Here is a 17,186-nt window from a genome sequence, read left to right on the forward strand (position 1 = left end):
TATTAAAAAATTATGTCTATATTAATAAAAATAAATAACCAAAATGTTTGTACCGGCTTTACCGTACTATGACTAACAAAGGAAGCTAGGAATAACAAAATAAATGTCAATATTGATAGATTGGGCAACAGCCATACCACAATGAATATACCTGTTCTCGTTCGATCACCGAAGTTAAGCTGTGTCGGTTGCGGTTATTACTTGGATGGGTGACCGCTTGGGAACACTGTATGTTAATGCCACGTGAAACCTTCCTTCTCCGAAACGGCTGGACCGATTTTGATGAAATTTTACATGTCTATTCTGTAGGTCTGAGAATAGGTTGTTGTCTATTTTTCATAAGCCTAAGTGGTAAGGGTGGTTCACCACAAAAGATTTTTCATTTTTTAAAGAAAATTTTTTAGTTTTATGTTTTATGATGACATTAAAAAATACATACAGCTCTTAATTTTGACCTCTATTACTAACCTCTTTTTTTAATAGTGATATTAGTGTCACAGAGTTAGTTACCATACTCCTCCGAAATGACTGGACCGATTTTTATAAAATTTTACATATGTATTCGGTAGGTCTGAGAATAGGTCGAAATCTATTTTTCATACCCCTGAGGGGTAAGTGTGGTTCACCCCAAATATTCTTTTTTATTTTTTGTAATTTTTTTTTTATTTTTATGTTTTATGATGTGGCATTAAAAAAATACATACAAACCTTAATTTTCACCCCTCTACTACTAACCTCTATTTTTGAATAGCCATATTAGTATCACAGAGTTAGTTGCCATACTCCTCCGAAATGGATGGATCGATTTTTACGAAATTTTACATATATATGCGGTAGGTAGGTCTATTGGTGAGGAGGTGAGGAACGTATACATTAGAAGAGAAATGAAAATTGACCTAGACAGAATAGATACTATTAAAGCCAAAAGACTAAACTGGTATGGACACCTGCAGAGAATGCCTGAAAATAGATGGCCAAAGAAGATAGAAAAATGGACTCCGCCCACTAGAAGAAAACGAGGTAGACAGTCATGGAGAGAAGATGTCGAATATGCAATGACCGTCAGAGATAAAAAACTGAAGGTTACTTTGACAGAAAACGCTGGAAATTAGGATGCGAGAAACGGCGCCAGCTGTAGAAAACTTGCCTATTATATATATTTGGTAGGTCTGAGAATAGGTAGTAATCCATTTTTCATACCCCTGAGGGGTAAGAGTGATTCAACCCAAACATTTTTTTTATTTTGTTATGATGTGACATTATCACAGATGTAAGACTTCTTTTGATGCCTATCCTCTGTGGATGTTGACAATCACGTTGGTCCATACAACTTTGTTGACAGCTGCTCTAAATAGATGTATGGTAGTCATTCCTGCCCACTGTCTGATGTTCTTCAACGACGATGTCCTTTTGCGTCCTTGAGATCTTTTGCCTTCTATCTTGCCTTGTAAAATTAGTTGATACTTCTCATTGTGTATCACATGCCCTAAGTATGTCATCTTTCTGATTTTCACGATACGCATAATTTTCAGATCTGTATTCATACGTTGGATCACGGTGTTGTTTGTAACATGATGGATATAGGAAATTCTGAGCATGCGGCGCGCGGCGGTAGCACCACATTTCGAAGGATTCTAATCGTTGGGATGTTGCCTCCGTCAAGGTCCAGGCTTCGACTCCATATAAAAGGGTAGAAAATACATAGCATCTCAAGACTCGTGTTCTTATATGAATGTTCAGGTGTATATTACATAAAATATTCCTGAGGCGATTGAAGACAGCTCTCGCCTTTTTCGACATCTTATTTCCTGTGAGTGGTCCCATTCCTTATTTAGGCTACATCCAAGGTATGTAATTTTGTCGATTATTTTTAACGGTTCATTATTAGCTGTGAATTGGTGCTGAATTACGTCGTTTTTACTTACTACAAGAATTTTGGTCTTCTTACAGTTTAATTTCATGCCATATCTGTCACAGGCTTCCACTACACGGTCTATTAATGTTTGCAGATCCTCCGCAATATCAGCAATCAAAACCGTATCTTAAATTGTTTATGATTTCACCATTGATTTTTATACATTATCTTAAACCATCAATAGCTTCCCTGAACAGATTTCCGAGTAAGTATTGAACAACGTCGGTGATAAAATGCAGCCCTGACGTACTCGCCGTTTTATCGTGAATTCTTGTGAGGTTTCGTTGTCTACTTGTACAGTTGCCCTTTGCTGTAAGTATACATTTTTAATTAGGAGTAAATCTTTGTCATCAATACTAGATTCTTTCAGTATCTGAAATAATTTTTGATGTTGCACCTTGTCAAATGCAAAGTCTATAAAGCATGCGTAGACTTAGCAAATTTACGTCTCGATCTCTTTGTATCAATACTTGTATGGAAAATAGGGCCTCTCGCGTTCCCAGTCCGCTTCTAAACCCAAACTGAACACTGCTGTTTTCTTCAAGTTTTCTATATATGCGAGAGTAAATAACAGAAAGAAGGATTTTGAGTGCATGGCTCATTAAGCTTATAATTCTGTAATCAGAGCATCTGGTGGCATTTGCCTTTTTGGGGAGAGGTGGAAACTAGCCAATCTGTAGGAAATTCTGCAGTTTCATAGATTTTGTTCAGTAAACTCGTTAGGAGTTTGAGTTGGTTGTTTTCAAATAGTTTCAATATTTCAGCTTGTATGTTATCAGGTCCAGGTGCTTTGTTGGTTTTTAGGCTTTTTATTGCATGTTACTTCACTGAGCGTTATTTCTGGTCCTGAACATCCAGAAACACTAACTTGTGTCTCTTCCTTGAATAATTCTTCCATGTATTGCCTCCATCTCTCAAGTATTCTCTCATTTTCGTAGAGCAGATTGTTGTGCTCGTCTAGTATTAGTTAGCTCGAAGTTATGACTTCGTGATCCGTTTCATCCCGTTAAGTTTTTGATCTTTTTATGTAGGTTTAAAAGTGTCATGCTTCTGTTCTAGGGATTCTATTCCTATGCAATTGATATTGTAGCCATGATTCTTTTGCTTCTTTAATCTTTTTTTTAATGATTTTGTTTATTTCTTTGTACCTTTCCTCATTCTTATTTCTGTGTTTTCTTCGTTCTTCCATTAGCTCTAATATTTCTTGTCTCATCCATGGCTGTTTCTTTATATTGTTTTCTGGTTTAAGTTTATTATATACCACTGAATTACAGATATTTTTGATTTTATTCCACATATCATCTACACTTATGTTTTCTTGATTAATATCTGAGATTATCATGCTGTTTATTTTGTTGTTGATCTTCTCTTTGACTTCTTCTCTTGTGGTTTTATCTTTCAACTTCTGGATATCCGGATGTTTTTGTGTTTTTCTTTTATGGACTTTTTTCATGTGGAGTTTGAAACGTCCTAGTAAAAGATTATGGTCTGATGGAACATCTGCTCCCGGATATGTTTTTGCGGATTTTACGAAATTCTGAAATCGTTTGTTAATGATGATGTAGTCAATCTGGTTTCTAATTATTTTTTTTGGACAGTCAGCTGGAAATTTCCAGGTGTAGAGTCTTCGAGGTGGTAATTGGAAAAAGGTGTTCATTATTGCACTATTAGTTTCCTGGCAGAACTGAACAAGGCGGTCTCCTCTATCATATCGCGTTCCTAGTCCAAAATGTCCCACAGTATTGCAAACGCCTCCTTTGCCTACTTTGTCGTTGAAATCTCCTAGCAGGATATTCACTTCTTGTTTTTTGGTATGTTTATCCTTCCTATTACTAACCTCTATTTTTTAATAGCCATATTAGTGTCACAGATTTAGTTGCCTTACTCCTCCAAAACCACTTCACCGATTTTGATAAAATTTTATATTTATATTCGGTAGGTATGAGAATCGGTCGCCCGCCTACGGTAGTCCATCCCAAACATTTTTTTTATTTTTTGAAATTTTTTTTTATTTTTCGGACAAAATTTTTTATTTTTTGGACAAAATTTTTTATTTTAATTTTTTTATGATGTAGCATTAAACAACACATACAAACCTTAATTTTCAATCTTTCATCACCAACCCACATTTTTTAATAGCGGAATTAGTGTGACAAAGTTAATTGCCACACTCGTTCGAAATGGCTTGACCGATTTTTATGAAATTTTATATGTATATTCCGTTGAATATACCACTCTGAATTTTCTTCCAGGAAAGTTGTTTTTATTCAAATCAGTTGATACAGTTTGTTGTTAAAACAACAAGTTATATTAATATTAGTTTATTTTTCGTTTTCAAAATATTGGCTTGAATCGTGTGCGACAGACTGTACTTCTTGCCTACAAAATATTTGTGTCATAAATACCTTATAAGGGCCTTGGGTTGTAACCACCGACGCCGGCCCGTCGAAACTTTGAGATAAAATTTGTTTCCAGCAGAAAGAATAGCAAATATGATTGTTTTTTCAAGTTATTAGGGGAACGTGCGGCTGTGTGCGGTACTCGGTACCTAGTTCTTATCTCTTCGTCCCAAAAATGATGTGAAAAGTGCATTAGTTTTCGCTATATTCGAGCGCCCCAAAAACGCCGGTATAATAATGAACAATGTGGTAAAGCAAACTCTTTAATTAGTAATAGTGGTTTTGTAAATATTCTCTAGTTATTAAATATGTAGTATCGATTGATTACGCTTCATTTTTCTCCAGTACAACCAGATCAAACCAAACACATAAGGAATCATCGCCGTAAAGTCTGCTTACATATATCGAAGGAATGCTGCTTACATATATCATAGTCCTAAAATATTAGGTACTGTACCCGCTGCGGAAAGGAATTTAATAAGCTTTTCCCTTAACAATTGGTGGAGATCAGACAAAGTTCCATCACAGTTATAAATCAGAATGACCTAGTCACCACTCCTACAGAGTTTTTGAATTCATTGGAATTGCCTGGACCCCCACCTAATAATTTACAATTAAAAGTAGGACCAGTTGTCATTATGCTGCTTAACATTAATTAACCTCGATTGTGCAACTGTGTACTGTGTAAACAAATCACAAAGCCAACCGTTAGAAGTTTACGGAATTAACTAAGAGTTTCCATGTTTCGAACTCGGGCAATTATTCGCGTGTCGGAAATCCGTCATCGTATATTCATAAAAAAAAATATTTTTTATCAGAAAGCATTAAATTGATTCAACTTTGTTCATGCATAATATGTATCTAGTGTTTTTTATGGTTTTATTTTTTTAGAAACATTATTTAATTCTAAGGCGGTACGAAGTTCGCCGGGTCAGCTAGTATTACTTTAAATATTTAACTTTTCACTTATCAAATTAAGTTTAGTGGAAATTAATTAATATATAATTTTTTTTTAAATAATTTGAGATTAAACGACTTACCTGTAAGGAAGTTCAATCATAATTATACGAGCTTCATTCCATCAGTCTAGAACACAAATGGCATCACTGCTTTGCTAGTGAAGTACACACCAGTCGAAAGTAAATAAACCAAATCTTCATCCGGTCACCCCCCGTCTGGCCTCATTCTTGCGTTAGTGAAAGTCGATTATGTAATTGGGGTGGAAGGATGAACCTCCGGAGGGGTGGGTTGTTCTAGACTGATGGAATGAAGCTCGTATAATTATGATTGAACTTCCTTACAGGTAAGTCGTTTAATCTCAAATTATACTTCGCTTCATTCCATCAGTCTAGAACACAAATGGCAGTTGTTTAGAGAGTTTACATGATCGACTAGGCTTTAATAAATCATACAATTTAAGTACTAATCTTTATTATATAGCAGCTAACCAATATGAATAATTAAACAGACACTATATTTTACTTCTTAGGTAATGAGGTAACTAATCCTAACAATGAAACTTACTTCTACAAACAAAGTATTTTCTTATATCCTAAAAATATTTCTAGCAAATTCTGCGGGGGTTTCGATTGGTCTATTATAATAGTTAAAAAATATTTCCGAATTTTTAGACCAACCTGCAGTAGCTTTTATGGTATCGATTGAAACTCCGCATCTAAGCGCTGCCGAAGATGACGCATGCCTGGTACTGTATGGGGTAAAGGTACTTACATCGATACCACTCATCTTCAGAACAGATTTTATCCATCTTGAGAGTGTCTGGGTAGAGGCAGCCCGATATGGTTTCTTGTAAGTTATAAATAGACGCGTTATATTTTCCCTCAAGGGTTTTGTGATATTAATATAATGTAGTAAAGTGGAAGCCACACAAAGTTCTGGTTTATTATAGAAAAACGGAAGACAAAGTTTAGGTTGACTTTTATTAGGTGCTGAAGTTTTTAGCAATTCTGTAATTATTATTTCAATTCGATCATCGAAGTTGAAAATGTTATTAATGTGAATACTGTTAATAGTTTGAACTCGGTGTGCAGTACATAAAGATATTATGGTAATCAACTTTAGCGACAATTGCTCTAATGTAAGATCTTCCAATGGATATAATGTTGACACATACTCCAGAACGTTATCGGGATTCCAAGTCTTAGTATATTTTGGAAATGATGGCTTCAATTTAAAAATACCTTTAAGATATCTATTAAGAGCTTCAGATTGTTTAATATTTGGTCTTCTTAAAGTGCCTATCCGTTCCGGACGTTGGCGATCATCACGGCTATCTTCACTTTGCTTATTGCAGCGCGGAACAGTTCAGTGGTAATATTTGGTACTATTAGAGAAATAGCCGATCGGAATATATTTAAAGTGGAGTAACTACTTCCCCTTTCATATTCTGTTAACAAAAATTGCATAACATCTTTATCAGATGCATCAAAACAGAGCAATAGGTTTTTTTTTTTTGACAGTATGATCACCATTTCCTGTACACCACACTGTACTGCTATATTGTAGATTCTGACAATGATGACAACATTATATCTGTTATTTCTACAGAAAAACCCTGGTTTAGGTACGCTCGCCGGATACAATCCCTGCCACCAAGGTAATCTTCAACCACATGGGGTGGCTGCAATTAAAGGGAGATATCATTAGGTCTCTTTTTGGTTTAAACAAAATGGGTCTAAATTTTAGAAGTTTTAAGAAAACTGGATACCAACATTGAGCTTCCCAAAGAGGAACCACCACAATCCCTTCTGCTTTATCTAATATTATTTTATTAAGTACCAACGAAATTATAACCAACGAAAACGGCGGAAAAGCATAAAATTTGTAATTGTTCCAATTTAAAGTGAAAGCGTCTACAGCTAATGAATCGGGGTCTTTCTTCCATGACACATATTTTGGACATTGAGCATTAGATATTTAAGCAAATAAACCAATCTGCGGTTTGCCAAATGTTTCCATTATTTGGTTATATGCTGCTTGATTTAACGAGTATTCCGTATCAATAGTTAGCCAACGTGATTCCGCGTCTGCTACTGAATTACTTTTTGATTCTATGTAGGATGCAAAAATAAGGATATCTCTCGTCTCACACCACTGCCATATACAGCGGGCTAAATAGACTAGCTTAGGATACTTTATGCCTCCCATTTTATTGATATAAGAGATAGCAGTGGTGTTGTCAATTCTTAAAAGTATTGAGCAAGATCTTTTATGTTTAGCAAAAACTTTTAAGACCCATATAGGTAGTGACCCAAGTAATTCTAAATGATTGATATTAAGCTTTTTGCATCTTCCGACCAAAAACCATGAATTTTTTCTGCATCACAACAAGCTCCCCATCCAGACAAGGAAGCATCCGAATAAATTATCATTTAATTACTATTTAAATGGGAATAAGCCACAATTAAAGGTTAAAATACGTTTATTGACGTTTCAATTCCCACTTCGGAAATCGTTCTCAAAATACAAACATTAGTTTGTATTAATTATAAAAATTATCATTTGACATGTAGATTGCTGCAAAGATGTTTTTGCTTGTGGTATGGCTGATATCCACCATTGTAATTCAGTTCGAATATCGTTATCAATTAATAAATGTCTATTATAGTCCCCACCTTCTCTTTTTAAAGCTAAATATTTTTTCCGTTCAAGGACTTTGGTGTAGAGGTAACCGTATTTAACTGCAGGGCAAATCGATATTAGAGAACCAATAATTCTCGCAAACCGACGGATTTTACAAGTTTGAAACTTCAAAATTGACCGAATTATTGTTATTGTATTGGTAATTTCCTCCTGAGTTAGAGACAATGACATATCAACGCTGTTAAAGATAAACCCTAAAAACGTTATTTGTTGAGTTGGAATGAGTGTACTTTTCTTATAATTAATTATGAAACCCAATTCTAGAAACAGTTCAATTGTAATTTTTAGATTATTAATGCATTCTAATTTTGTACTCCCTAACAATAAACAATCATCCAAGTAGTTAGGAATAAGAATATTTCTAAATTTTAAATATTGAGTAACAGGTTTTAAAATTTTTGTGAACAAATATGGCGCGACTGATAAACCAAAAGGTAAAAACGTTAATTGAAACATTTTTCCATTGTACTGAAATTTTAAAAATTTACGATGCTGTTTATTGATTGGTATTCCAAAGTAAGCATCATTTAAATCTAGAGAGACCATGTAGCAACCTGGAGTAATTAAACTTTTTACAGTCCTGTAATCATCTAACTTAAAATGTGAAGCTATAATATAAGAATTTAATCGTTTTAAATTTAAAACAATTCTGTTTCCTCGACTAGACTTCGGTACTAGAAAAAATGAGGATATAAAGTCTTTCTTATTTGAATTACACGGTGATACAGCACCAGTTTCTATCAATTCCTCAACAGCTGTCCTCATTGCCTGGTGATCGGAATGACAACATTTTTTATAAAATGATTGATTCTGGCAAGGTTTTAAATCAAATGGAATTTTGTACCCCTTAATAGCTTTCAAAATGAAACGATTTCGAGTAACTTTGCTCCATTTTGCTAAAAGAAAATAATGTGTTGTAAGGCCTATAAATAAGGTAAACCCTTACACACTGTTATGTAAAAAATTAAAATAAATAAAAATTCGAATGCTATATCTACGATATATATCATAAGCATAACACAGATTTTATTAAACGCAGATTTTTACCATTACATTCGTGTTGAAAAGGTCTATGAAAAGATCAATCCTTGCACCAAACATTCTAATGTAAATCGTTAGATTCTAATCTGCAAAATTTATTTTTGTATCTGCTTGTTAAAATAAAATGTGTTGTAAGGCCTATAAAAGGTAAATCCTTACACACGATTACGTAACTGTTTTCATTATACCATTGATATTCGATATGTATTCATATTTACGTAAACATCTATCAATTTTGTGATACAAGGCCTCTATGAGGTAAATCCTTGCACATTATTTTTTAATTAAGTCTGTGTACATTACTTATTGAAAATACGGCAAAATATTGTGTGGTAGGGCCTTTAAAAAGGTAAATCCCTACACACCGTTACGTAGTTATCTAATAAAATATCTAAAGTGCAATATTAATCAAGTCAGACTGTGCATTCTCGTCTGTGTTTTCTTCCTCTGAATCCGACGAAGCAAGGGAGTTGGCCCTAATCCTCTTAAAACGGCGTGAGGGGTCCGAATCGGATCACAACTTGAACCAGAGTCTGAAATAAACGAAATGCCAGACTCTGATAACCAAGAAGTGAAATAAGGAAGAAAATAAACAAATAAATAAACAGAAAATTAAGATGAAAGAAAATCCGATGCTATATCCATGATATATATCACAAGAATATCACAGATACCATATACCGTTCCAGAAAAGTCTATAAAAAGATCAATATTTGCACAAAACATTGTAAAGCAAGTCGTTAGATTTTATTCTGCAAATTATTTGTACCTGCTTGCTAAAAGAAAATAATGTGTTGTAAGGCCTATAAATAAGGTAAACCCTTACACACTGTTATGTAAAAAATTAAAATAAATAAAAATTCGAATGCTATATCTACGATATATATCACAAGCATAACACAGATTTTATTAAACACAGATTTTTACCATTACATTCGTGTTGAAAAGGTCTATGAAAAGATCAATCCTTGCACAAAACATTCTAATGTAAATCGTTAGGTTCTAATCTGCAAAATTTATTTTTGTATCTGTTTGTTAAAATAAAATGTGTTGTAAGGCCTATAAAAGGTAAATCCTTACACACGATTACGTAACTGTTTTCATTATACCATCGATATTCGATATGTGTTCATCTTTACGTAAACATCTATCAATTTTGTGATACAAGGCCTCTATGAGGTAAATCCTTGCACACAATTTTTTAATTAAGTCTGTGTATTTTACTTATTGAAAATACGGCAAAATATTGTGTGGTAGGGCCTTTAAAAAAGGTAAATCCCTACACGCCGTTACGTAGTTATCTCATAAAATATCTAAAGTGCAATGTTAACCTTATAATTTTGTAAACAAACAAACAAAGACACCATCAGCAACAGCCGGTTCGATGCCATGCATGCATAGGCAAGAATTCTATTTTAACTGAGTGATGAGTAATGTCATATTTGCGTTGGAAAATTCCCAATAACCGTAACAAAATTGATTAAATTACTTACATGAGGAGTTGTTAGCTGATAATTCTGTGACAGCATTTTGAAGGTCTCGTAGCTGTCTTACAATTTCTAATATATTTATGTTTTCTTTCCGGCATTATTAAGCACTAACACAAAAAACACTTTATAGCGACTTATGCGTACGACACTAAAAGCAAGAATGAGGCCAGACGGGGGGTGACCGGATGAAGATTTGGTTTATTTACTTTCGACTGGTGTGTACTTCACTAGCAAAGCAGTGATGCCATTTGTGTTCTAGACTGATGGAATGAAGCGAAGTATAATTCATGTTTATTGTCGAAGTTTAAACACTAGCAGAACGTAAATAACAAATTCCGAAAAAACTGTAAAAAAACAGCCACAAAATAGGGAAACTTTAAATAACCCTTACATAACGAAACTCTCAGAACCACATCGGAACTCTTGTGCCAATAGGTGTGCACAGTATAATTATAACATTAAACAAAAGAATTTTTAAGAGTTAACAGTATATTGCTTCCAATTTTCTAGAACTTATTCTACTCTCTGATATACATTAAACTATTTTTAATACTTTTTTGCTTTTTGCAGTGACAGTAAATGTTGATTAGTAGCTATTAATCATAATTGAAGCACAACAGCAGTATACATTCGTAAATTTTCTTGTTTGTATAGTGTCACTTATAAATTCAAAATTTAACCGAAATTCTCCTCTTTTTATTTTTAAGTTTTATCCTACTTTATTCCCATGGCATCATCGTTTCAATCTTTTGCTTTATTTTGAAAATTTTATTTAATTGTATCAGAAAATATATATTTTATGCTGATATAATTTTCACAGCGCGGCAACCTCTCGCTTGCCACCGAATACACCGTAACTCTCAACAAACTATGGATGACATCCATATTTTTCATTATACATTCTGCTGATATTTGCCCTCGTATAAGTACTTTACATTTTACTGTTTTATATGATTTTAACCATTTTTATGACCGCTGTAGGTGCTTTTAATTCTGTTAGGCATACCAATATTGTTCCGCTTTATATCGCTTTATATCGAGTCAGGATGTGACAAATGATTCTGCCTTCTCTTGTATTTTTCCTTCTAGCTAATAGAAACAAATTTTTGGGGGTATTGTTATGCATATCATACCATAACCATTAACGGTCAGTTTCACAATCAGTGGTTAACCCTAGGAGTTAAGTAACCTTTACCCCTAGTTTAACTGACAGATGCCGTTTCACATTCACAGATTCGGTTATGGTCACTTAACATTAGGTTTCTTTTTATTTTTCTTATGTTGGTAGGAAATTATGGGCAATAATCAGATTTTTATGGAATATTGTCGGTAAATATTATGGACATTGACCAGTACAGATGAGTTATGACACATTTGTAACGTTAGATCGAAAATAATATACAAATATTATTCTCATTTTCAAGTTCTGTTCTAGTGTGGTAGTTTGTTCTAAGTAGTGGTTGTTTGTTCTTCCAAGTTAAAATTAAAATTATAAAATTGAACCCACAAAAATGTTCAAGATATCTATCTTCAAAGATGTATCTTCAATTTGCTCCAAAATATTTTCAACTGTGTTCTTTGAGAATCTAAATCGTAGAAAAAATTTTCATGGTTTACTTCTTCAAAATAATTTATTCTGTGCCTAATGATTCTTGGTCTGCCAGCTTCCTCGTCACTGCTAAAAGCATTTACATCATATAAATCCATATCTGATTAATTAATAATTTACGTGTCTGTCTACACTCTGTCAATGTCAACAAAACGAAATTCGAAATTAGGTTAGGATATCATGGTTAATTCTAAACCACCGCTTTTCATCATCATTTTGGCTTTACAACCCTGTGTGGGTCCCAACCTCCCCAAGAATTTTTCTCCAGTCGTCCCTATCCATCGCCTTCCTCCGCCAAGCACGTATTTCTATATTTCTCATGTCTTCATCGATGTTATCTAGGAATCTTGTTCTGGGTCTTCCTCTTCTTCTTTGACCAATAGGTCTATCAAGGAGCGTTTTTCTAGCTGGGTCGATTTGCTCCATCCGCATTACATGGCCTACCCACCTCAGACGTCCTATCTTTATGTGTTTTACGATATCTGGTTCCTGGTATATCCTATAGAGTTCGAAGTTGTATCGTCTTCTCCAGACACCATTTTCATTTACCGCTCCATAGATGCGCCTTAGTCTTGCCTTAACCACCGCTTTTACTTTGGGTTAAAAATTTTGTAGGTTAACCACAACCCGAGCTGTTGGCCTTATATTGTGAAACCTATATTTCAGGGTAACCGCTGGTTATCTCTTAACCGCAAGATAACTTTACTTTGTGAAACCGGCCGTAAGTATTTACGACTAAACGTAGCAGAAAGTTCTTTAGCGAGATTCTTGTAAGTAATTTGTCAAAAGTAATGCTAAGTAAATAATATAAAAAAGCATTAACTTACTGTTAAATAATATCTTCTCCATAAATCAGGACAAAATTTTTCAAGGTGTCCCTTCATTTTACACAGGTTGCACATCATCTCTCGATATTTAAAACATCTTCTACAATAGATTGATGTGCTGTACTCTTCTTTATTTCCACACTGAAATAAAAATGCACTAATATTAAAATAAAATTATCGCATACTCAAATATTCAACAAAAAACTCAAAGTGAAGCCATAACCAAATTAAGTTTTATTTCATGTTCTTTTCACATCAATACACTTTGTAGTTTATAGGAAACAGACGAAATAAGCGTTATAGTTGAATGTACCCCTGCAAATTTGTGCTATACTACAAATGCCCTGTCCAGTATATTATACAAATGTTACGCCGTTCTACACAATGAGTACTGGAGAAAATTTGTGAGGCAATATTTTGAGCAAATTGGGAAAGGTATATAAGAACACAAAGGACGATCTATGATAACAGGAACTAGATGTTTGCCTATACCCAAATAGTCCTAATACATAGTACGAATAAAGAATGAGTTACTGAGGTTTTAGTTACTCGACAATGGAGCCAAGATGTGGATTGATTATCAATGAGCAAAAAACAAAGTTTAAGGAAATGGGACACAATTTAAAAGAAACAACACATTGAAAGATAAAAACAGATAATAGAATAGCCGCTTATACGGAATCTCGTTTTCAAAAAGTCAAAAATTTGAATATCTAGAAGTTAACGTAACCGATAAGGTAGACAAAGTCCAATAATATGTCAAGGGTATCAAAGTTTATATTATACCGAACTGTGATCAGTACTGAGTAGATAATGAAAATGCGCGTAGCCTTGATGGCTGCCAACCTTTGGATCGAAGGCGATACTTGAAGAAGAAGAAATTCTATTAATCTGCTCACAAAATTTGGTTGAAATCGTATGTACCGCTGCTGAGCTAAGATTTTCAGCTTCAGACAAACCAAAAACGCAAGTACATATAATATTGAATTTGATGATTGTGATTTAGAGTAAAATTCATTTATAAATGGTATAGTTGCAGTAAGACATATAGTACAACGCACATATTTGTAGGTTTTGATAATTTTGATAGTTAAGATATAGTGTGGCGGCTGGGGTTTCTGGTAATTAAAAATATTTATTTTTTATTTAAGTATCTACCGTTAAAGCAGAATATATCGTATATCATCATCATCATTCTGGCTTTACAACCCTGCGTAGGTCCTAGGCTCCTCAAGAATTTCTCTTCAGTCGTCCCTATCCGTCGCCTTCCTTCGCCAAGCAAGTATTCCCATAATTCTCATGTCTTCATCGATTTTATCAAGGAACCTTGTTCTGGGTCTTCCTCTTCTTCTCTGACCGATGGGTCTATCAAGGAGAAGTTTTCTAGCCGGGTTATTTTGTTCCATCTGCATTACATCCACCTCAGACGTCCTATCTTAATATGTTTTACGATACCAGGTTCCTGGTATATTTTATAAAGTTAAAAGTTGTATCGTCTTCTCCACACTCCATTGTCGTTCACTGCTCCATAGATTCGCCTTAGTACTTTTCTTTCGAAACAGCCTAACATGCTTTCATTACTTTTAGAAACAGAATTAAATCAAAACTAACGTAAGTATACAGCTCAAAATTTTTAAAATTCAGCATGAAATTGAAACATGTCCCCACTCTTTTTTTATTTGTTTCAAAAATACAAAACCTAAAAATAGAACAACTTTATAAAAACAAGAGCCTTTTCATTATTACAATTGTAATTTGTCGGAATCTTAACTGCCCAACATAACAATTAACAAGGAATCAACTAAAATACACTTTCTTTCATTTCATTTTTTCTTTCTTCCGTATTTTCTGCGTTACTATCATCATTCAATTCATTAATAAATTTATTTCAACTGTTTATGTTAAAGTGTCCAATCTTCTTATAGTCTTCTTCAACTTTGATTACTTTGGCGATTCTTTTTGGTCAGTCTTCTTTGGTAATATTAGATACTTCTTTTTTAATTACATCAATTACCTTTTAGGAAATGTATTTGCACGCCGTAAACTAAGTTTTAATTGTCCCCAAATTAACTCTATAGGAGTGAATACACAAAAATAGGGGGGAAGTCTCAAATATAATGTGACCAATGCTTTTCGTATAAGCGTGCTTCCCATCTAAAACGCTTCGTACAGACATCCGGTTGGTTGTAAAAAAGAAGGGTTCACACGTCGCAACCTATAAAGCGTTCTACAATATATATTACCGCAAGTACAAAGGAACCGAAATATTAAAAATAGAAACAAACTATACCTGAAGGCACATTTGATTTGGACATCTAGCTTCTTGATGACCAGATTCTCCACATAATATACAAGGTGGAGGATTTGGTTTATCTGGACATCTATCACCTGTGTGACCGAAATGCCTGCATCGGTAACACCTAGGTCCAACCTTCTTTTGGTTTAAGTAACTAAATTTATCCTTTGCCAAAACCATCCATTTCTGAGGATCGTCTAAAATTTATTAATACAACACAATTAGATATATGGGTACATGCATCATTATACAGTTGGGAGTATTTTATATATATACATATATATATATATATATATATATATATATATATATAATATATATATAAATATATATATATATATATATATAAATATATATATATATATAAATATATATATATATATATATATATATATATATATATATATATATATATATATATATATATATATAGTAAACTCTTAAATATTGGGGAAATCTGCAAGAAAGACTCTAATGAGTATCAATTGTTTCCCCGAACGTTTTCGCCAAAGAGAATTAATTTGGCTTCTTCAGGGCTGAAAGAGAATAAATTATAATTAGCTACCATATATTATCTATTAAAAACATTATTGATCTTACAACTAACTCTACAATTCTAAGTTACGGTAAGATCAATAATGTTTTTAATAGATAATATATGGTAGCTAATTATAATTTATTCTCTTTCAGCCCTGAAGCAGCCAAATTAATTCTCTTTGGCGAAAACGTTCGGCGAAACAATTGATACTCATTAGAGTCTTTCTTGCAGATTTCCCCAATATTTAAGAGTTTACTATTTAACTTATCTGCAAAGATTAAATTTCTTTTCTATATATACACATATATATATATATATATATATATATATATATATATATATATATATATATATATATATATTATATATATTATATTATTTTTTTATATTAAATTAAACGGTCATATACCTTAAAGATATATATATATATATATATATATATATATATATATATATATATATATATATATATATATATAAATTTTCTTGGGTATATGTCAGGTTCTATCGGTCTCTAATTAAACCAATTCTATTTTCTGGTCACTTAATATTTCGCCAACTGATTGTTGGCTTCATCAGAAGTGCACTACAAATTTATTAAAACAAAGAGATAAGCAACATTAAGATAAAATTACATAAATATTTACTTACAGAGATTGAACTTTTCACAAAAAAAGACAAGACAAACATTTGTTTTATACTTTCACAATTAGACTTCTTCTTCTTTAGGTGCCGTCTTCTTAGCGAAGGTTGGCGATGACCTCTGTAAAGTCTTCTCTATTTTGGGCTTTCCTTATTAAACTTTGAAAGTCTAATCCTGTCCAATCTTTGATGTTGCGCCGCCAGGTCATTTGTCGTCTACCCGGGCCGCGTCTGCCTTCTATTTTCCCTTCGATAATAAGCTGAAGGAAGTTATACCTGTCGTGTCTAAATATGTGTCCAAGATAAGACGTTTTACGCTTCTTGACAATTTCTGTGAGTTCACGTTCTCTATTCATACGCCTTAAAACTTCTTCATTTCTAACGCGGTCGGTTCATGGAATTTTCAGCATACGACGAAATACCCACATCTCAAAGCTCACTAAACGTCGTAACGAGCTGACTGTTAACGTCCAAGCTTCCACGCCGTGTAATAGTACACTATATACATAACACTTTATCATGCGGTATCGTAGGGACAAATCAAGATTACGGGTAGTAACTGTCGCATCTTTAAGAAGGTGTTTCTTGCCTGTTCTATTCTACATTTAACCTCTTGTTCTTGGTCTAAGGTTTCATGTATCCAACAGCCTAGATACTTAAACTTTTTCACTTGTTCAACTAGATTGTTGTTGACTAGTATGTTTATAACTGGTGTGTGTTTTTTTGAAATTACCATTGTTTTGGTTTTTTTTACATTCACCTTAAG

General features: G+C 33.4%; 1 protein-coding gene and 1 pseudogene across 1 annotated transcript in view; one reads left to right on the plus strand and one right to left on the minus strand.

Annotated features, from left to right (window-relative positions):
- Positions 1-17,186, minus strand: part of LOC140447626 (uncharacterized) — a 96,459-nt gene that overhangs the window by 1,148 nt on the left and 78,125 nt on the right. The window contains exons 4-5 of the mRNA XM_072540384.1: positions 15,235-15,437; positions 12,945-13,085 (exon numbers count right to left, since the gene is read on the minus strand). Of these exons, the coding sequence (XP_072396485.1) occupies positions 12,945-13,085; positions 15,235-15,437 (344 nt within the window). The remainder of the gene's footprint in view (positions 1-12,944; positions 13,086-15,234; positions 15,438-17,186) is intronic.
- Positions 124-242, plus strand: LOC140449258 (5S ribosomal RNA; annotated as a pseudogene).

The sequence above is a fragment of the Diabrotica undecimpunctata genome, chromosome 8 (assembly GCF_040954645.1).
Source record: "Diabrotica undecimpunctata isolate CICGRU chromosome 8, icDiaUnde3, whole genome shotgun sequence".
Taxonomy (NCBI): Eukaryota; Metazoa; Arthropoda; class Insecta; order Coleoptera; family Chrysomelidae; genus Diabrotica; species Diabrotica undecimpunctata.